The 22,046-nt window shown below is 44.7% G+C and overlaps 1 protein-coding gene across 3 annotated transcripts in view; it reads left to right on the plus strand.

The window, feature by feature from the left end:
* The window catches only part of greb1l (GREB1 like retinoic acid receptor coactivator), a 398,395-nt gene extending 378,263 nt beyond the window's left edge, over positions 1–20,132 (plus strand). For all 3 annotated transcript variants that reach the window (XM_070892951.1, XM_070892964.1, XM_070892957.1), the window contains 4 exons: positions 12,175–12,316; positions 15,238–15,438; positions 16,183–16,321; positions 19,136–20,132. In XM_070892951.1, coding sequence (XP_070749052.1) covers positions 12,175–12,316; positions 15,238–15,438; positions 16,183–16,321; positions 19,136–19,299 — 646 coding nt within the window. In that variant the 3' untranslated portion in view covers positions 19,300–20,132. The remainder of the gene's footprint in view (positions 1–12,174; positions 12,317–15,237; positions 15,439–16,182; positions 16,322–19,135) is intronic.
* Positions 20,133–22,046: the final 1,914 nt, after the last annotated feature.

A 22,046-nucleotide genomic window follows, 5' to 3' on the forward strand; every position in this document is an offset into this window, starting at 1 on the left:
ACCTATCCTATCATATCACAATCACAAAGGAGGTGGTACTCAGTAAGATAATGGGACTAAAGGCAGATAAATCCCCTGGACCTGACGGCTTGCATCCTAGGGTCTTAAGAGAAGTAGCGGTAGGGATGGTGGATGTATTGGTTGTAACTTACCAAAATTCCCTGGATTTGGGGAGGTCCCAGCAGATTGGAAAACTACAAATGTAACGCCCCTATTTAAAAAAGGAGGCAAAAAGCAGGAAACTATAGACCAGTTAGCCTAACATCTGTGGTTGGGAAAATGTTAGAGTCCATTATTATTAAAGAAGCAGTAGCAGCACATTTGGAAAAGCAAAATTTGGTCAGGCAGAGTCAGTATGGATTTATGAAAGAAAAGTCATGTTTGACAAATTTGCTGGAATTCTTTGAGGATGTAACAAACAGGGTGGATAAAGGGGAACCAGTGGATGTGGTGTATTTGGACTTCCAGAAGGCATTTGACAAAGTGCCACATAAAAGGTTACTGCACAAGATAAAAGTTCCAGGGGTTGAGGTAATATATTAGCATGGATAGAGGATTGGCTAATTAACAGAAAACAGAGTCGGGATAAATGGTTCATTCTCTGGTTGACAACCAGTAACTAATGGGGTGCCGCAGGGATCAGTGCTGGGACCCCAACTATTTACAATCGACATTAACGACTTGGAAGAAGGGACCGAGTGTAATGTAGCCAAGTTTGCTGACGATACAAAGATGGGAGGAAAAGCAATGTGTGAGGAGGACACAAAAAATCTGCAAAAGGATATAGACAGGCTAAGTGAGTGGGCAAAAATTTGTGTTACAATATTGGAAGTGTGAGGTCATGCACTTTGTCAGAAAAAAATCAAAGAGCAAGTTATTATTTAAATGGAGAAAGATTGCAAAGTGCTGCAGTACAGCAGGACCTGGGGGTACTTGTGCATGAAACACAAAAGGATAGTATGCAGGTACAGCAAGTGATCAGGAAGGCCAATGGAATCTTGGCCTTTATTGCAAAGGGAATGGAGTATAAAAGCAAGGAAGTCTTGCTACAGCTATACAGGGTATTGGTGAGGCCACACCTGGAATACTGCATGAAGTTTTGGTTTCCATATTTACAAAAGGATATACTTGCTTTGGAGGCAGTTCAGAGAAGGTTCACTAGGATGATTCCAGAGATGAAGGGGTTGACTTATGAGGAAAGGTTGAGTAGGTTGAGCCTCTACTCATTGGCATTCAGAAGAATGAGAGGTGATCTTTCTTATATATGTAAACTTGTATGTACCTTGTACAGCCACAAGAGGGCTCATCCCCTGGAGTCCCAAGGGAGCATAGGTACTTAAGGAGGCCTCACAGGCCGGAGAGGCACTCTGGAGACCTGCAATAAAATACTGTCACACTTTACTTTGAGCTCACAGTATCCACTCAGACTCTTTATTCATACACAACAACTGGCGACGAGATACAGATGACGAACCCAACGATGCAGAGAACAGTGGGCATCCTGGAGAAATTCTCGGAGGGAGATGATTGGGAATTGGAGCGACTCGACCAATACTTCGTGGCCAACGAGCTGGAAGGAGAAGCGAACGCTGCCAAACGAAGGGCAATTCGCCTCACTGTCTGCGGGGCACCAACGTATGTCCTCATGAAAAATCTGCTTCCTCCAGAACCCACAGAGAAATCGTACGATGATTTGTGCACACTGGTCCGGGAGCATCTGAACCCGAAGGAAAGCATTCTGATGGCGAGGTACTGGTTCTACACCTATAATAGGTCTGAAGGCCAGGAAGTGGTGAGTTATGTCGCCGAGCTAAGACGCCTTGCAGGACATTGCGAATTTGAAGGACATTTGGAGCACATGCTTGGAGACTTTTTCGTACTTGGCATTGGCCATGAAATGATACTTCGCAAACTTTTAACTGTAGAGACCCCAACCTTGAGTAAGGCCATAGCGATAGCCCAGGCGATCATTGCCACCAGTGACAATACCAAGCAAATCTCTCAGCACACAAGTGCTGCTACAAGTACTGTGAACAAAGTGATGTTGTTTTCAAATCGCAACATACAAGGCAGGCCCTACATGCCTGCAGCTGCACGTCCGCAGATGTCTCAGAGTCCACCATCAAGGGTGATGAATGCAAGGCCATTAACACCTTGTTGGCATTGCGGGGGTGATCATCATTTCCATTCATGCCGCTTCAAAGGGTACGTTTGCAAGGGCTGTGGAACATTGGGACACCTCCAATGTATGTGCAGGCGAGCTGCAAACCCTGTTAATCCTGCAAATCACCATGTTGCAGAGGAAGACAGATCCATGGCGGGTCACGACAAACCAGAGCCTCAGACCGAGGAGGCAGAGGAATATGGGGTGCACACATTTACCACAAAGTTAACCCCGATAATGCTGAAGGTTGAATTAAATGGACTCCCGGTGTCAATGGAGCTGGACAAGGGCACGAGCCAGTACATTATGAGCAAAAAGACTTTCGATAAATTGTGGTGCAGCAAGGCCTCAAGGCTAGTCTTGACTCCCATTCGCACGAAATTGAAAACTTACACAAAGGAACTGATTCTCGTAATCGGCAGTGCTACTGTAACGGTCTGCTACGATGGAGCGGTGCACAAGCTACCACTCTGGGTGGTACCGGGTGATGGTCCCACGCTGCTTGGCAGGAGCTGGCTGGGAAAGATACACTGGAACTGGGATGATGTCCGAGCGCTCTCGTCCACTGACGACACTTCATGTGCTCAGGTCTTAAACAAGTTCCCTTCGTTGTTCGAACCAGGCATCTGGAAGTTCCAAGGAGCAAAAGTGCAGATCCACCTAATTCCGGGGGTGCGATCCATCCATCACAAAGCGAGAGCAGTACCATACATGATGAGAGAAAGGGTAGAGATCGAGCTAGACCGGCTGCAAAGAGAGGGCATCATTTCGCCGATCGAATTCAACGAGTGGGCCAGTCCGATTGTTCCCGTCCTCAAGGGAGACGGCACCGGCAGAATCTGTGGTGATTACAAATTAACTATCAATTGTTTCTGTCTGCAGGATCAATACCCACTACCAAAGGCTGACGACCTTTTTGCCATGCTAGCGGGAGGAAAGACGTTCACGAAGCTGGACTTGACCTCGGCCTACATGATGCAGGAGCTGGAGGAATCATCGAAAGGCCTCACCTGCATCAACTCGCACAAAGATCTCTTCATTTATAACAAATGCCTGTTTGGAATTTGATCAGCTGCGGCGATATTCCAGAGAAACATGGAAAGCTTACTGAAGTCGGTCCCGCGCACGGTGCTCTTCCAGGACGACATCTTCGCTACAGGTCGGGACACAGTCGAGCATCTGCAGAACCTGGAGGAGGTTCTTAGTCAACTCAACCGCATGGAGCTCAAGTTAAAACACTCAAAGTGCGTTTTCCGGATGCCTAAAGTGGAGTTCCTGGGGAGAAGAATCGCGGCGGACGGCATCAGGCCCACCGATTCGAAGACGGAGACAATCGAGAACGCACTGAGGCCACAGAACGTGATGGAGCTGCGGTCATTTCTAGGACTCCTGAACTACTTTGGTAACTTCTTACCGGGTCTCAACACACTGTTAGAACCACTGCACACCTTACTGTGTAAAAGAGACAAATGGGTATGGGGCAAAAGCCAAGAAAATGCCTTTGTAAAAGTCAAAAAATTGTTATGCTCAAACAAATTGCTTGTGTTGATGATCCATGTAAGCGTTTGGTATTAGCATGTGATACGTCGTCATATGGCGTTGGATGTGTACTGCAACAAGCTAATGATTCTGGGAAATTGCAACCGGTTGCTTGTGCATCCAGAAATCTGTCTAAGGCTGAGAGAGCCTACACTTTGAAAAAGAAGCGTTAGCGTCTATTGGGTAAAGAAAATGCATCAATATCTGTTTGGGCTAAAACTTGAATTGGAAACTGGCCATAAGCCACTAATATCCCTGTTTTCCGAGAGTAAAGGGATAAATACGAATGCATCGGCCTGCATCCAGAGATAGGCGCTGAAGTTGTCCGCATACAACTACGCCATCCGCCACAGGCCAGGCACAGAAAACTGCGCCGAAGCTCTCAGTAGGCTGCCATTGCCCATCACAGGGGTGGAAATGGCGCAGCCCGCAGGTTTAGTCATGGTTATGTAAGCATTTGAGAGTGAGCAATCACCTGTCACAGTGTGACAGATTAGAACCTGGACGAGCCAGGACCCCTTACTGTCCCTAGTAAAAAATTGTGTGCTTCACGGGAGCTGGTCCAGTGTCCCAGTGGAACTGCAGGAAGAGATAAAGCCGTATCAGTGGTGCAAAGATGAAATGTCTATACAGGCAGACTGCCTTCTGTGCGGTCGTGGTCTCCCATAAGGGCAAAGACACTTTCATCTGTGACCTCCACAGTACCCACCCAGGCATCGTAATGATGAAAGTGATAGCCAGATCCCACATGTGGTGGTCCGGTATCGATGCGGACTTCGAGTCCTGCATGCACAGATGTAATACATGCTCGCAGTTAAGCAATGCCCCCAGGGAGGCGCCACTAAGTTTATGGTCTTGGCCCTCCAAACCGTGGTCCAGGGTCCATGTCGACTATGCAGGCCTGTTTTTGGGTAAAATGTTCCTTGTGGTTGTAGATTGTGTAGTGTATGGAGAAAGAGTCAGACTGAACACTGTGAGCTCAAAGTAAAGTGTGACCTTAGTCTTTTTTTGTAGGTCTCCAGAGTGCCTCTCCAACCTGTGAAGCCTCCTTAAATATCTGTGCTCCCAAGGGATTATGGGATCCCTTGGGAGTCCAGGGGATGAGCCCTCTGGTGGCTGTACATAGTAAATAAAAGTCCACATATATAACAAAACTTCCCCACCCCCCCCCCCCCAAGTCAATAGTGTAACTATTTACAATGTGAGTCGATCTGTGGCTCTTCTTGCCCTGGTTAATCGTCTCGGTGTGAAAGCTGGTGTTGTTGAATCATTTGTTGGGCCCTCGCTGGGCTGCTGTGCAGCTGGCCTTGCTGGGCTGCCTGGTGGGTTGGGCCCTGCAGGGCTGCTGTGGATGATGGATTCTGCTTTGTGGTCAACCGTTGTGCCGGTTGTCACTGGTGTGTATGTTGGAGGATCAAAAAAGGTAGGGTCCAAAGTGGGTTACTCAGGATAGTCCGTGAATCTGAGTTTGATTTGGTCCAAGTGTTTCCGGTGAATGAGTCCATTAGAAAGTTTGACCCAAAACACCCTGCTTCCCTCTTTGGCCACGACAGTGCCGGGAAGCCACTTGGGACCTTGTCCATAATTTAATACAAATGCAGGATCATTGATTTCAATCCCGCTTGACACATTTGCGCTATCATGGTATGCACTTTGTTGAAGCCGCCTGCTCTCTACCTGTTCATGGAAATCAGGTGAACTAACAAGAGCCTTGTCTTAAATGCTCTTTTCATGAGCAGTTCAGCAGGAGGGATCCCAGTGAGTGAGTGGGGTCTCGTGCATTAGCTAAGCAGGACTCGGGATAGGCGAGTCTGCAGTGAGCCTTCAGTTACTCTCTTCAAGCCTTGAGTGATGGTTTGCACTGCTCTCTCTGCCTGATCATTGGACGCTGGTTTAAACGGGGCAGATGTGACATGTTTGATCCCGTTAAGGGTCATGAATTCTTTTAACTCAGCACTGGTAAAACATGGCCCGTTGTCGCTCACCAGGACATCGGGTGGGCCGTGTGTGGCAAACATGCCCCGCAGGCTTTCAGTAGTGGCAGCGGACGTGCTAGCCGACATTATCTCACATTCAATCCACTTGGAGTACGCGTCTACAACCACAAGGAACATTTTACCAAAGAACGGGCCTGCGTAGTCGACGTGTACCCTAGACCACAGTTTGGAGGGCCAAGACCACAAACTTCGCGGCGCCTCCCTGGGTACATTGCTTAACTGCGAGCATGTGTTACATCTGAACGCATGACTCTTAAGTCCGCATCGATACCGGACCACCACACGTGGGATCTGGCTATCGCTTTCATCATTACAATGCCTGGGTGGGTACTGTGGAGGTCATTGATGAAGGAGTCTTTGCCCTTCTTGGGGACCACTACTCGATTGCCCCACAGAAGGCAGTCTGCCTGTATAGACATTTCACCTTTGTGCCGCTGGAACGGCTTTATCTCTTCCTGCATTTCCACTGGAACACTGGACCAGCTCCCGTGAAGCACACAGCTTTTGACTAGAGATAATAAAGGGACCTGGCTTGTCCAGGTTTTGATCTGCCGGGCAGTGACGGGTGATTGCTCACTCTCAAATGCTTCCATAACCATGGCTAGATCTGTGGGCTGCGCTATTTCCACCCCCGTGGTAGGCAATGGCAGCCTACTGAGAGCATCGGCGCAGTTTTCTGTGCCTGGCCTGTGGCGGATGGCGTAGTTGTATGTGGACAACGTGAGCGCCCATCTCTGGATGTGGGCCGATGCGTTGGTATTTATTCCTTTACTCTCGGAAAACAGGGATATAAGTAGCTTATGGTCAGTTTCCAATTTGAATTTTAGCCCAAACAGGTATTGATGCATTTTCTTTACCCCTTAGACACACGCTAACGCTTCGTTTGCAATCATGCTGTAGGCTCTCTCAGCCTTAGACAAACTCCTGGATGCATAAGCAACCGGTTGCAGTTTCCCGAAATCATTAGCTTGTTGCAATACACACCCGACGCCATGTGATGACACATCACATGCTAGTACCAAACATTTACATAGATCATACAACACAAGCAATTTGTTTGAGCATAACAATGTTATCGCTTTTACAAAGGCATTTTCTTGGCTTTTGCACCAAACCCATTCACCCCCTTTTCGTAGTATGACACGCAGTGGTTCTAACAGTGTGCTGAGACCCGATAAAAAGTTACCAAAGTAGTTCAGGAGTCCCAGAAACGACCGCAGCTCCGTCACGTTCTGTGGTCTAGGTGCGTTCTTGATTGCCTCCATCTTCGCGTTGGTGGGCCTGATGCCGTCCGCCGCAATCCTCCTTCTCAAGAACTCCACTTCAGACACCAGGAAGACGCACTTCGAGCGTTTTAACCTGAGCTCCACGCAGTTGAGTCGACTAAGAACGTCCTCCAGGTTCTGCAGGTGCTCGACTGTGTTCCGACCTGTGGCCAAAATGTCGTCCTGGAAGAGCACCGTGTGTGGGACCGACTTCAGTAAACTTTCCATGTTTCTCTGGAATATCGCCGCCGCTGATCGGATTCCAAATGGGAATCTTTTATAAACAAAAAGACTCCTGTGCGTGTTGATGCAGGTGAGGACCTTCGATAATTCCTCCAGTTCCTGCGTTATGTAGGCTGAAGTCAGATCCAGCTTCGTGAACGTCTTTCCTCTCGCCAGCGTTGCAAGGAGGTCTTCAACCTTTGGTAGTGGGTATTGGTCCTGCAGGGAGAAACGATTGATAGTTACTTTGTGATCGCCACAGATTCTGACGGTGGCGTCTCCCTTGAGGACTGGGACAATAGAACTGGCCCACTCGCTAAACTCGATCGGTGAAATGATGCCTTCTCTTTGTTGCTGGTCTAGCTCGATCTCTACCCTTTCTCTCATCATGTATGGTACTGCTCTCACCTTGTGATGGATGGGTCGCACCCCCGGAATTAGGTGGATCTGCACTTTTGCTCCTTGGAATTTCCTGATGCCTGGTTTGAACAGCGAAGGAAATTTGTTTAAGAGCTGGGAACACGAAGTGTCGTCAGCGGGCGATAGCGCTCGGACGTCGTCCCAGTTCCAGCGTATCTTTCCCAGCCAGCTCCTGCCGAGCAGCCTGGGACCATCGCCCGGTACCACCCAGTAGCTTGTGCACTGCTCCATCGTAGCAGACCTTTACGATAGCACTGCCGATTACAGGAATCAGTTCTTTTGTGTAAGTTCTTAGTTTCGTGCAAACTGGAGTTAAGACTGGCCTTGTTGCACCACAACCTTTCGAAAGTCTTTTTGCCCATGATGGACCGGCTCCCGCCCATGTCCAGCTCCATTGATACTGGGAGTCCATTTAGTTCAACATTCAGCATTATCGGGGGACAATTTGTGGTGAATGTGTGCACCCCATGTACCTCTGCCTCTTTCTGAGGCTCTGGTTCATCGTGATCTTCCGTGGATCTGTCCTCATCTGCAACATGGTGGTTTGCAGGGTTAACAGGCTTAGGAGCTCGCCTGCACACTCGTTGGAGGTGTCCCATTGTTCCACAGCCCTTGCAAATGTACTCTTTGAATCAGCATGAATGGAAACGATGATCACCTCCGCAGCGTGAACAATGGCCTTGCATTCATCACCCTTGATGGTGGACTCGCGTGAGTCATCTGCAGACGTGTAGCTGCAGGTATGTGTGACCTGCCCTGTACATTATGATTCGAAAACAACATCACTTTGTTCACAGTACTTGTAGCAGCACTTGTGTGCTGAGAGATTTGCTTCGTATTGTCACTGGTGGCAATGAACGCCTGGGCTATTGCTATGGCCTTACTCAAGGTTAGGGTCTCTACAGTCAAAAGTTTGCGAAGTATGGTTTTGTGGCCAATGCCAAGTACGAAAAAGTCTCTGAGCATGTGCTCCAAATGTCCTTCAAACTCGCAATGTCCTGCAAGGCATTTTAGCTCGGTAACATAACTCGCCACTTCCTGGCCTTCAGACCTTTTGTAGGTGTAGAACCGGTACCTTGCCATCAGAACGCTTTCCTTCAGGTTCACATGCTTTCGGACCAGTGTGCACAAATCGTCGTACGATTTCCCCATGGGTTTCACTGGAGTGAGCAGATTCATCATGAGGCCATATGTTGGCACCCCACAGACGGTGAGGATGAGCGTCCTTCGTTTGGCAGTGCTCTCTTCCCCATCTAGCTCGTTGACCACGAAGTATTGCTCGAGTCGCTGCACAAAACTTTCCCAATCATCTCCCTCTGAAAATTTCTCCAGGATACCCACTGTTCTCTGCATCTTTGGGTTCTCTATCTTAATCTCGTCGTCAGTTGTAATGTATGGAGAAAGAGTCAGATTGAACACTGTGAGCTCAAAGTAAAGTGTGACCTTAGTCTTTTATTGCAGGTCTCCAGAGTGCCTCTCCAACCTGTGAAGCCTTATTAAATACCTGTGCTCCCAAGGGATTATGGGATACCTTGGGACTTCAGGGGATGAGCCCTCTGGTGGCTGTACAGAGTAAATACAAGTTTGTAATGTGAGATAATGTCGGCAAGCACGTCCGCTGCCACCACTGAAAGCCTGCGGGCCATGTTTGCCACGCACGGACTACTTGATGTCCTTGTGAGCGACAACGGGCCATGTTTTGCCAGTGCCGAGTTCAAAGAATTCATGACCCGTAACGGGATCAAACATGTTACATCTGCCCCGTTCAAACCAGCATCCAATGGTCAGGCAGAGAGAGTAGTGCAAGAGGGTAACTGAAGGCTCAGTGCAGACTCGCCTATCCCGAGTCCTGCTTAGCTACTGCACGAAACCCCACTTGCTCACTGGGATTTCACCTGCTGAAAAGGGCACTCAAGACAAGGCTCTCGTTAATTCACCCTGATCTACACGAACAGGTAGAGAGCAGGCGGCTTCAACAAAGTACATATCATGATCATCATCTTCATAGGCAGTCCCTCGGAATCAAGGAAGACATGCTTCCACTCTTAGCATGAGTTCTTAGGTGTCTGTACAGTCCAATACGAAAACCACAGTCTCTGTCACAGGTGGGACAGATAGTCGTTGAGGGAAAGGGTGAGAAGGGAGCCTGGTTTGCCGCACGCTCCTTCCACTGCCTGCGCTTGATTTCTGTATGCTCTCGGCGACGATACTCGAGCAGCTCAGCACCTTCCCGAATTAACTTCCTCCACTTAGGGCGGTCTATGGCCAGGGGGCTCCCAGGTGTCAGTGGGGATGTCGCACTTTATCAGGGAGGCTTTGAGGGTGTTCTTGTAACGTTTCCTCAGCCCGCCTTTGGCTCGTTTGCCATGGACGAGTTCCGAGTAGAGAGCTTGCTTTGGGAGTCTCGTGACTGTCATGCGAACTACGTGGCCTGCCCAGCGGAGCTGATCAAGTGTGGTCAGTGCTTCAGTGCTGGGGTTGTTGGCCTGGATGAGGACGCTAACGTTGGTGCGTCTATCCTCCTGGGGATTTGCAGGATCTCGCGGAGACATAGTTGGTGGTATTTCTCCAGCGACTTGAGGTGTCTACTGTTCATGGTCCACATCTCTTTGCCATACAGGAGGGCGGGTATTACTACGGCCCTGTAGACCATGAGCTTGGTGGCAGTTTTGAGGGACTGGTCTTCAAACACACTTTTCCTCAGGCGGCCGAAGGCTGCACTAGCGCACTGGAGGCCGCAAATGTGTCACGCGAAATTGAAATCAATGATCCTGTATTTGTATTGAATTATGGACAAGGTCCCAAGTTGCTTCCCGGCACTGTCGCGCCAAAGGGGGGAACAGGGTGTTTCGGGTCAAACTTTCAAATGGACTCACTCACCGGAAACACTTGGACCAAATCAAACTCAGATTCACGGACTATCCTGAGCAACCTACTTTGGACCCTACCTTCTTTGACCCCCCAACATACACACAAGTGGCAACCGACACCTCGGTTGGCCACGAAGCAGAACCCATCACCCGCAGTAGCCCAGCAGGACTCACCACACCAGGCAGCCCAGCAAGGCCAGCTGCACAGCAGCCCAGCGAGGACCCAACAAACGATTCACCAAAACCAGCATTTGCACTGAGACAATCAACCAGGGAAAGAAAGGTCCCAGATCGATTCACTTTGTAAATAGTTACACTGTTGACTTTGGGTGTTGGGGGGGGCGGGGGAGAGGAGTGTTATATATGTAAACTTGTATATAGCTTGTACAGCCACAAGAGGGCTCATCCCCTGGAGTCCGAAGGGATCCCACAATCCCTTGGGAGCACAGGTACTTAAGGAGGCCTCACAGGCTGGAGAGGCACTCTGGAGACCTGCAATATAAGATTAAGGTCACACTTTACTTTGAGCTCACACTATACACTCAGACTCTTTATTCATACACAACAATCTTATCGAAACGTATAAGATTATGAGGGGGCTTGACAATGTGGATGCAGAGAGGATGTTTGCACTGATGGGGGAGGCTCGAACTCGAGGACATGATCTTAGAATAAGGGGCCATCCATTTAAAACAGAGATGAGGAGAAATTTCTTCTCTCAAGGGTTATAAATCTGTGGAATTCGCTGCCTCAGAGAGCTGTGGAAGCTGGGACATTGACTAAATTTAAAACAGAAATAGACAGTTTCTTAAACGATAAGGGGATAAGGGGTTATGGGGAGCGGGCAGGGAAGTGGAGCTGAGTCCATGATCAGATCAGCCATGATCTTATTGATCTCAAGGAGCCATATGGTCTACTCCTGTTTCTATTCTTATGTTGTTATGTGTGGAACACTTCGAGATTGGACACTCCCTATAATGAAAAATTACCATTTTGTTCTTTAGTTCCACCTCAATACTGCTGAAGTCTTACTTCTAATAGTAATACTGTTTCTCATTTGAAATACGTCATTATATTAGCAAAGCGTATTTCTGCTCTTAAAACCTTAACTATCTGTACAAGGTGCATCCATTCACTTTACTTCCAGAGGTTAAGTAATTCACGATGTAAGACAGCATTAGTCTCACTGTTGCAGCTGTACTCAGTGCTTGCAGAAAGTAGTGACATCACTGGGCCAGTATATGCTAACCACAGACAATAATCCTGATCCCTGAAATCCATCCTCCTCCACTAACTTGAGCCTTCCTTCTCAAGTCCATAAACATTCCTTCTAGTTCAGGAGGAGAGGGGAAGGGGACGAGTCAAATTTTCCTTTGTTAGCTTTCTTTTTTATAAGGATTGATATTTGGGGGGGAACCTAGCCATGTATGGTACAGCAACTGCCTCACAACCAGATTATTTTGTCTCTGAATTCTGGAGCTGACTGAGAAAAAGCCGTAGACAGGAATAATGAAATGAAAAAAATTTTTGTAATAAGTTTGCCACCCTGGTAACTGAAGCCCATTAGCCCATTAAAAGGAGGCATGATTATGCAGAACTCTGTAGCTCAGTTTGTATCCTTGTACACAGACTTTTACTATGGGTGGCACTTGTGTAGAGAGAAAAATAAAGAATTAAATCATTCTTGTATCTAATAGGTATACCTGTGAAGACATTGACTTCAACCTACGGACAAATAGCAGTGGTTTACTCCTTTGTCGATTCAATCACTTTAGTCTCATGAAGAAATACATCCAGGTTGGAGGACATAAAGATTTTGTTATAAAACCCAAGATAATGGTAAGGAATATCCTGAGATATTAAGTTTTATGAATACTGACTTGATCCTAAACAAGAATGTATTTCACCTGATATTGAACCTCTCGCACAAGGTTACAGTGAATGATCTCAATGTGCCATGTAAAGTTAAAAGAAAACTTTTTAAAAAAAGATTTTAAATTTTACATTTTTAATATTTAAATTCATTTAAAACAATTACCCAATATTTATAATAAAAATGGAAAATGCTGGAAATACAGGCTGAACATTACAGCTTGTTTTGAATTAGAACAAAAGCAAAATACTGCGGTTGCTGGAAAATGAAATAAAAGAAAATGCTGGAAATACTCAGCCGGTCAGCCGGAGAGAGAAATACAGTTAACGTTTCAAGTCGATGATCTTTCATCATCCCTGATATTTGTGTTGGAATTACTCTATTTTTTCTTTGTGTGTCCATTTGGAATCGAAACAAGGGGAAGCTCCATGGTTGCAAGAATAGTTTACTGTACCTATTTAGTGTTTTCCCACATGGCTGAATTAAAAAAAATTAAAATATTCATTAAAAAAAAGGATTTTTTAGAAAAGATACGCCTATGGAGGGAGTCGGAGCACGCAGGGAGGTCCTCGTCCCTTCCGATGGACAGAAGAGACCTCCCCAGGAGACCAAGAGAGTCTAGTTGCAGATTGCAGAGGAGGTCACAAGCAGGCATGTGGTCAGGAGCACCTGGGTGCAGTGCTGCAAGCATTTCAATTATATAATTAGATCAGAAAACGTTAGTACAAAGCCACACTCAACTGCATCCTGCTGTGCCTCTCATCACATCCCCATCACTCTGCCTTCCCTACCCTACTCCTGCACATCCTTACTCAAACCAACTTACCTTGCACCTCCACCCAACCCTCTCTATCTACATTATCACTTCCCCATATCACTAGTCTTCACACTCACCCTCATCCTAGTGCAGTCATACCAACTAATAACACACAAGGATAGTCACGTGGGTGTTTTCTCCAATGTTTATATAACATTTCTGTTAATGTGGTGTCAAACATTGAAATCTTTATTTTCAACACTTTCCAGTCTTGGACAGATTTGTGTGCACCTTTGGAAATGGCTTAGTGAGTTGCAGTGAATGGTGAGACATAACGGTACCAACAACAACAACTTGTATTTATATAGCGTCTTTAACGTAGTGAAATGTCCCAAGGTGCTTCACAGGAGTATTATGCGATAAAAATTTGACACCAAGCCGCATAAGTAGAAGTTAGCACAGGTGACCAAAAACTTTGTCAAAGAGGTAGGTTTTAAGGAACGTCTTGAAGGAGGAAAGAGAGGTAGAGAGGACGAGAGGTTTAGGCAGGGAGTTCGAGAGCTTGGGGCCTAGGCAACAGAAGGCATGGCCACCAATAGTTGAGCGATTATAATCAGGGCTGCTCAGGAGGGCAGAATTAGAGGAGCGCAGACATCTCGGGGTGTGGAGGTGGGGGGGTGGGGGGGGTGTCTGGAGGAGATTACAGAGATAGGGAGGGGCGAAAATAAGGTTGAAAATTTTGAAATCGAGGCGTTGGTTAACCAGAGGCCAATGTAGGTCAGCAAGCACATGGGTAAATGGGACTTGGTGAGTTAGGGCATGGGCAGCCGAGTTTTGGATCACCTCTAGTTTACGTAGGGCAGAATATGGGAGGCAAACCACGAATGCGTTGGAATAGTCAAGTCTAGAGTTAACAAAGGTGATGAGTGTCATTGTAGGGATGCTTTATGGTGTTGGTGTGGGGTGGTGGCAGCCATATGAGTGTACAGCATAAAGTTATCTAAATCTGGCCAAGATGAGGCCATCCCTGGCCTCCCGGGCAGCAATATGCTCGGGTGCCGATGCCCTCTGTCCTGTGCAACATCAGGTGGTTGAGGAGAAGGTTGGTGTTTTTGTTGGTGCTGCTGGTGTTGGGGCTCATCGTGATCCGATTCTGAGGACCAAGGTAAGACAGTATAAACGGCACCATTGTTGATGGAATAGATGGCAGGTGAAGTACAGATGGCAGAAGCATTCTATCAATGGTGAGAGACTTCTTCTAATGAGGTAACACTGGGTGGAAACTTTGCTGGGAACACTTGCAGCCTGCAGAATCTCTGCTGGAAATGGACTGAGCAACAGCTTCTGCCTGAGGAAAATGACCATCTGTCAGGTGGGAGCTTTTACTGTACATTTGATGCTGTCAAATAATCAGTTGGAGCAGTGGACATGGAACTCTCGTCTCAGGTTGACAGACGTGGTTCCCAAGCTGCGTGAATCCCGTGGCCATGCAAGGAAGTCCAGAACCAGGGGATACAGTCTTAGGATAAGGGGTAGGCCATTTAGGCTTGAGATGGAGAGAAACTTCTTCACTCAGAGAGTTGTTAACCTGTGGAATTCCCTGTCGCAGAGAGTTGTTGATGCCAGTTCATTGGATATATTCAAGAGGGCGTTAGATATGGTCCTTACGGCTAAGGGGATCAAGGGGTATGAAGAGAAAGCAGGAAAGGGGTACTGAGGGAATAATCAGCCATGAACTCATTGAATGGTGGTGCAGGCTCGAAGGGCCGAATGGCCTACTCCTGCGCCTATTTTCTATGTTTCTAAAAAGTAAGTGAAAAAAGGCTCTTTTGTGGCTGTAAACCACCTGATAATGAATTCTAAGGTCACCCGCCGCTGCCGGTCGGGTCGGCTCTGTGATGACAGAAGTGGCTGGGGGAAAGGCATGTGAGTGTGGGATGACAGCACGTTCTCGACGCGCTGTCAAAATTAACAACTTTCCCACCTGACCCGCCACCAATCGCGCCTGCTAGCACCCAGGAAAATTCTGGCCATAGTCTTTTAGAGTTTTGGACTGATCAATGATAACCATACAGCAGCTAATTTTTCTTCCTGACCTGTTCATTGACAGCCTTGTTCCTTTACATACAGGTGAGCGAAAGCCTCAATATGATTTCAGCCTCTCAGTATGTCTGTGCTCCCGACAGTGAAAGCACAATGCTGGCTGCTCCTGCCCAGTTTCTGCTGGAGAAGTTCCTGCAACATGCTAGTTACAAACTCTTTCCTAAAGCTGTACGCAACAGTAAGAACCCAGTGTTAGCCATTGATTGCTACATGAACCTGGGTCCTGAGGTGAGCCTTTACTTAAATAGATTGCTGCAATGAACAAGAGTCTCAACCATACACTCATCCTGAATGTGAGAAGCATATTTGACCACTTTGTACTAGTAATGTATGGTTCTTGCTGCAGTACCTGGTTGAACTGATACTTCAACAGGAGCAGATACATTATGGTAAAAATGTGTTTTGGATGAGATAATACAATAAAATGTGTTTTTTTTAAATTTATGTATTTGTGATGCTGAAAAAGACAGGAGACACTTGATATGTACCCATTGGACTATCAGGTCATCATATTCATAAACCCTTCAGAATTGCATTAAGAAAGGAGTTCCTGGAAATTGCAGATTTAATTATTTAATATTAACATCAATTTATTAAACTAACACTAACATTAATTAATTTAACCCAGCTGTAATGAGTAGATGTCAAGTTTCTTCTGTCTTTTCATGGAATTCTTCATTTCATGTCTTGCTCACATAATTTCTCTTTTATTAATATACATTTTTCAGGCCAGCTCTGTAGGCTGGGCACAATGCTCACTGTAGCTGTATTGCAGTTGTACATAATCTTCCGCTCTCCAGCACTATTGCAGTGTTATGCATCAGACCTCAGTTTGACAGCAGGGTTATTATTATTAATGAACAACTTAAACTGAAAAATATGGTGGAAAAGTAGCTCAAATAAATAATTCTGGCTTATAAACAAGAACGAGATATTCATTACACAAACTTTGTTATTCTTTCCCATTCTCAGATTGCCATGTGTTACGTAAGTTCACGACCTCACTCAGTTAACATAAAATCCGAGGAGGTGTTGTTCAGTGGACTTCTCCTCTACCTCTGTGACTCATTCGTTGTTGCTGACTTTCTCAAGAAATTCATGTTTCTTAAAGGTAATGGAGCATCAGTTCTCATCTGTACATTGTTGCTGAATTGGCTTCTGCGGGATGGTCAGGGAGCTCCACTGTTTGATATTTAACTTTGCTTGCCTCGATTCGATACGTTTCTTTATTTCTCGGCTAGGATGTTCAGAGGCAGTGCTGTGTGCTCCATCTGCCAGACAATGCTGCAGTGAAATTTACATTGTTTATGAATAAATCTAACCTGTCCATTAGGTTGGAAGACAAAATAACAATTTTCCTATGAGGAAAGAAAATATGAAGGTGGATAGGAAATTATATCCAAATACTAATGTATGATGTATTGGTTACTTAATGATCAGAAAATGTTGCAGAAAATATATAGGGCCGTAAATTGCTGCCTCTCCGGGTGCGTACGATGTGCGCACATGTCCGAAGAAGCCCCGCATTTGTGGACTGTCAAAATTTATTTTGACAGATTGCATGCATTCCCGGGAGAAGGACATTCACACACAGAGATTTGGGCTATTTGCCCAACTCCTGCCCAGCGAATGTCCTTCAAACTCTTACGCCTGGTAAAAGCAGGTGTATAGCCTACTTTTACCAGCGTAGGAGTTTTAAAAGATAGAAAAATAAAATGTTATCAGTAATTTTTATATTAAAAACCCTGTCAATTAAGGTAGTTTATTTTACCCCTTTTAAAACAGTTTAAAAAATTCAAAAAAATACATTTTTGCCAAAAACATTTAATTAAATTCAATTTCAATTAATTTTAAATATGTGAGGTGTTTTTTTTAATATATTGTGTTGTGTTTCTGTATTTTTGGGGGTATTCTCATTGATAGTAATGGGAGCCCCGTATAATTGTAACTCACCATCATTGATGGTCCAGGTCTACGTGATCCCAGGTTGCGTTTACTTTCCTGGGATATGTTTCCTTATTTCTCAGCTAGAATGTTCAGAGGCAGTGTTGTGTGCTCCATCTGCCAGACAATGCTGCAGTGAAATTTACATTGTTCATGAATAAATCTAACCTGTCCATTAGGTTGAAAGACAAAATAACAATTTTCCTATGAGGAAAGAAAATATGAAGGTGGATAGGAAATTATATCCAAATAAATACTCATGTATGATGGGCCCACACGCTGGACTGCAAACACCTTGGACCACAAGTCAGTGGGCCCAAATTTGCCCAGGAGTTGCTCTGGGTTTTTTTGGAGCAACTTGATTTTTCTGGAGTATCTTAAAAATCAGCATTCTGCACATTCAGTTTGCGCCAGTTGTAAGTGAGTTCATTAGGATTTTTTTTTAGTTTCGTTCTTTTTTCAAAAGGGGGCATTACCAGCCACCTATGCCTGTTTTGGCCATTTAAGCCAGTTTGCACAGCTAATAGTTGTTCCAAACTAACTTGGGCGAGTGTTTGTGGCCACACAGAAAACCCTTCTGGAGAGTTAAGAAATCAGTGCAGGTAGGTACTTAATGACTTGACTAAAAAATGTGAATTGGATCAAACAGCTATATAGGACATATGACAAACTTCGCAAAGTTAATTTACTATACAACAGAAGCATTCATGGAAGCTTAAACTACAAAAATAAAAGAAGTAAAGAGACAAAACATATTTACATAATTTTTTCAAAATATCCAAATAAAAGTTAGCACCCCCCGAACAAAATATACTCTCCACCCACGGATGAAAATTCTTTCCCTTCCCATCATCAAATCTCTCCTCCTTCCACCCCCCATCAAAACTCCTCCTCCCATATCAAAACTCCCCCCAATCCCCCTCACGATCAAAACGCTCTTCTCCCCCCCGCCCCCCCCCCCCCCCCACCATCAAAACTCTCCTCCTCCCCCCACAATCAAAACTCTCCTCACTAAACAAAGCACAACCATCAATAAATAAAAAATAAAACTCAAGTCCTACCTCAGCCCGGGAAGTCAGCGGGCCGGTCGGCCGGTGTGGGAGGCCACTCGGTCGGGGATAGGGCGGGACATCGGGTCCCACACTACAGAGGAACTACTCTGCATGCGTGAAATCTCCAGTGTGCATGTGTTGAGCTGCCTGCACTCTTTTGAACGCAGGACCCTAGCTCCGCCCCCTAATTGAATTGCCACGCCTCGCCGCCATGGGAGAGGCCACAGAGTGGCCAGAATGCGGTGACAACTTTTTGGCGCCGTTTTTATCCTAGGAAGTCGGCACACCTTGGGTGAGTGCGCCAAAAATCCGCAGGGGCCAATTTGAGTCCTATGTACCTCCGGGACCACCAGGTACTTTTGTAAAAAAACATTTTAGTCGGAGGCGCCCACCCGCAGGAAGCCTCTGACCGCAATTTCTGGGCCATAGTAATTGCTGTGTCTGCTGCTACTTTTCTTTTGTAGTTTCACATTTTTACAATGTATTTATATAAAGGTAGAACGCCTGCTGCAGGTTTCTGGCTGTGCACTCAAGGTGTTGCACTCTGCTTCCCTGGCCTTTGCTCCATGGCCTACCTCTCCAAACTGCAACAAGTTAGCTTCTCTCCCTTGACTTTTTGCCCACTTCTTGCTGCCAGAAAGCAGTATACCATTTCACTTCAGCTGCTGCTACAACTGCACAATCAGCCAACAGAATTGTGACTGTTGTTTATTCCTCTCCCCTAAAGCCTGACTATACTAGTGTTAGAAAGTGCTTCAAATGGCAGATAGATTGCAATTACTGGCAGCAGTAAGCCTCTAGCTCTGGTTATGATGTGGAAAACAGCACTTTAACTTTAGGGTGAGATTACATAATTTAGAAGATGAGCTTTAAAATAATTGTATTTTGGTGAGATCATAAATTAATATTAATTGTATGTGCAATTAAAGGTGCCACACTTTGTGTGATTTGTCAAGACCGAAGTTCATTACGTCAAACTATCGTACGTCTGGAGTTGGAAGATGAATGGCAGTTCCGGCTGCGTGATGAGTTCCAGACAGCCAGCAGCAGTGATAATAAGCCACTTTATTTTCTTACTGGACGGCATATTTAAACTCACTTCAGATGGCAAAAAACAACAAACGAGGGTGATGGGTGGCACTAATAACAGTGTGCTAGAACACAATTTATAATTCCAGAAGGGTAAAGTGGCACAGTCGTGTAGAAAATAAAATCCGAATTTGTTGATAGTCTGACCACGGTCACTTTAACAAACAATTATATCAGAACAGAGACAGTCCTCGGGAATAAGCGAGGGCTACATTCTGAGGTCAGTTTCTTCAGTAACTCCAGAAGAGAGTTCATTGTGCGATTTGTGGGGAAAATAGATTTGCATACGACATGGTACATCAACCTATTCAACATGGCAGAAAAAGGTAGTTTGAGCTGCAGAACGTGATTTTTTTCCTATCATGGGTTTGACCAGTACTGCTTATTTTAAAACATGCCAAAAGTAGACCTAGATCAAAGAAGAGTGAACTACTGTCAATAGAGACACTTCACTGAAAGGAATGGAACCAAAGCAGTGGAGTGAAAGCAATTGAAGATTGTATGTTGAAGATTCTCCGCCGTCACTATTCTGACTGTACGTAATTACAGTTAAGCTCAGGGGTTTACAAATAGGTGACAATGGAAAGGGGTTGTCCGTAATCATGCTAACTATTCTCTTAATATTTTTTTGTTGTTTTGTAGTGTATGGTTTTATACTTATTTGGTGTAGTACTTAACCCGTCAAAGTTATGTTTAGAAAGCTCACATATCTCCTGGACATTTTAATCTAAACGCAGTACTAGGGTAATTGTAAGATTTTATTACATGATGCTTTCAGTGGGGGTATTGCTGTAAATTTTAATGGCATCTTATCTAGAAACATTTTCTGACCATACACAATGCAGGCCTTTGTTAATTTGTAATTTCATTTAACAGAATTATCTGTGTTCTCTTTTATGTATCCAAGACTACTTTTCTATGTATTGCACAGGTAGTTGTCTGCTTTATTTACACTTACTGCACCATTGTTTTCATTAGCTCCTAATTTCATGCAAGTAATTATCCATAATGCATTGAATCATAGCTTTTGGTAGGCTGAATGTGCAGTCTTGACACTCAGAAAATCGACACCTTTTCTATTTTAAATGTTAAAATGGTAAAAGCTAAATGCTGTTCAGAGGATGGAGGCAATGTGGTTTTCAGTTTTGTACGATACATATATAAAAAGAGTAAATGTGCACTAGTATCACACATCTTATGGTCCCCTGCTGTGTTGCCTGTAATGTGTCTTTTTAATTTTTTTTTGTTTTTAAGAGATGGTCTGTGGGGATATAAATGAATTTAACATTGTTTTAGTTGTTATTCATCCTAATTATCACTATGCTACACCATACCACGTTGACTAATTTTTATACACCTACAGCAGTCTAAGTCTGCACGAGACCTCCTTATATGATTCATATATGAGATGCAGTGATAATCTTAACAGCAACTCAAAGACTAAAGAGAAGGATAACAATTGTATGAAAATTTTAAATTAGTGCCACCCCCCCCCCCCAAATTTAATAATCTACGCCTGTACTGAGGATCATAAAATTATAATGCAGGTTGGTATTGTGATCTTTCTAAAAGGATAAATGACATATGATGTGATTATTTGGTCTGCAACTATTTTACTAGTAGTTTGACTTTTGACCAAAGTCTGAATATTTGATCATACAAACAAAAATATTAGAATAAAAACATTCCAAATTGACAAATGGAGAGAGAAAAAATCAACATATTTTAAAATGACAATTGGAAAGTGTCAGTATAGTGTTAACTTCAGGCTACACAGACACAGGCCTGCCAGTACAATATGCATGTGCTCTGGTAGCAAAGATGAGCATGGGAATTGCAACTGAAAAAAAACTTTGATTTGTTATTAGTGAGATGCCCTTTAAAGCAAACTCTATTACACACTGTACACAATTTCTTGGCTGAATTTTCAAGACGATAATTACAGAACTTTTTGAACTTTTATATTCACCCAGTGTTATGTGAGCTTTATACAATAAAGGTTTATGGGTTTTAAAGATATCCCATGATATTGGTGTTTGGAGATGGATTATGGCAACATAAAGGGTAAGTCTTATTGTCACAGATCTCAGGTAGCTTTGTATCACATGAATGTATTGCTGAAGTTCAAATTCCACTGACAGGACATAGTGCTACATTTTGCTTACTGTGGCCTAGTCTAGAAGTAGTTAAATAAATTATAGACCTCTCCATATAAGTATTTGGTTTGTATGTACAATTGCAACAGGTACTGTTTGAATCATGTCCTGTCCTTCTTAATGTAACCCATCAGTTATTGTGAAATCAATATATTTTGCTGTGATTGCCATTCTGCTGTAGCATAGCACCCAGTCCTGTCACTGAACTTTGTGCATTTTATGACTGAATGTATGCTGTGTTAGTTAGAACACCATTGTAAAGCCATTTTAAAATTTGTAGTGCATAATACAAATTCTTCTGCATTTGTTGTACTCTACATATAGGTTAGACAGGCCATTTGGAAAAATAAGTGGAAACTCAAGTTTCAGGCTGGAGTGATAACTTTCTGTTCGGGTTCCTCTGCAAGGTTGTTCTCACACAGGTTGCTGTTCTGCTGGCGAATAATTTCCTTGTGTACTATGTGTGGTGAATGTGAAACTTATTCTTTGTAAAACACATTTATGATTTTGCTACACATAGCACACAACAAATCTTCTCCAACTATTGGAATGTGTTGCTTTCATGCCACTGATCTATATCAGAAGACTTCAGTTC

The sequence above is a fragment of the Pristiophorus japonicus genome, chromosome 1 (assembly GCF_044704955.1).
Source record: "Pristiophorus japonicus isolate sPriJap1 chromosome 1, sPriJap1.hap1, whole genome shotgun sequence".
In the NCBI taxonomy this organism is placed as follows: domain Eukaryota; kingdom Metazoa; phylum Chordata; class Chondrichthyes; family Pristiophoridae; genus Pristiophorus; species Pristiophorus japonicus.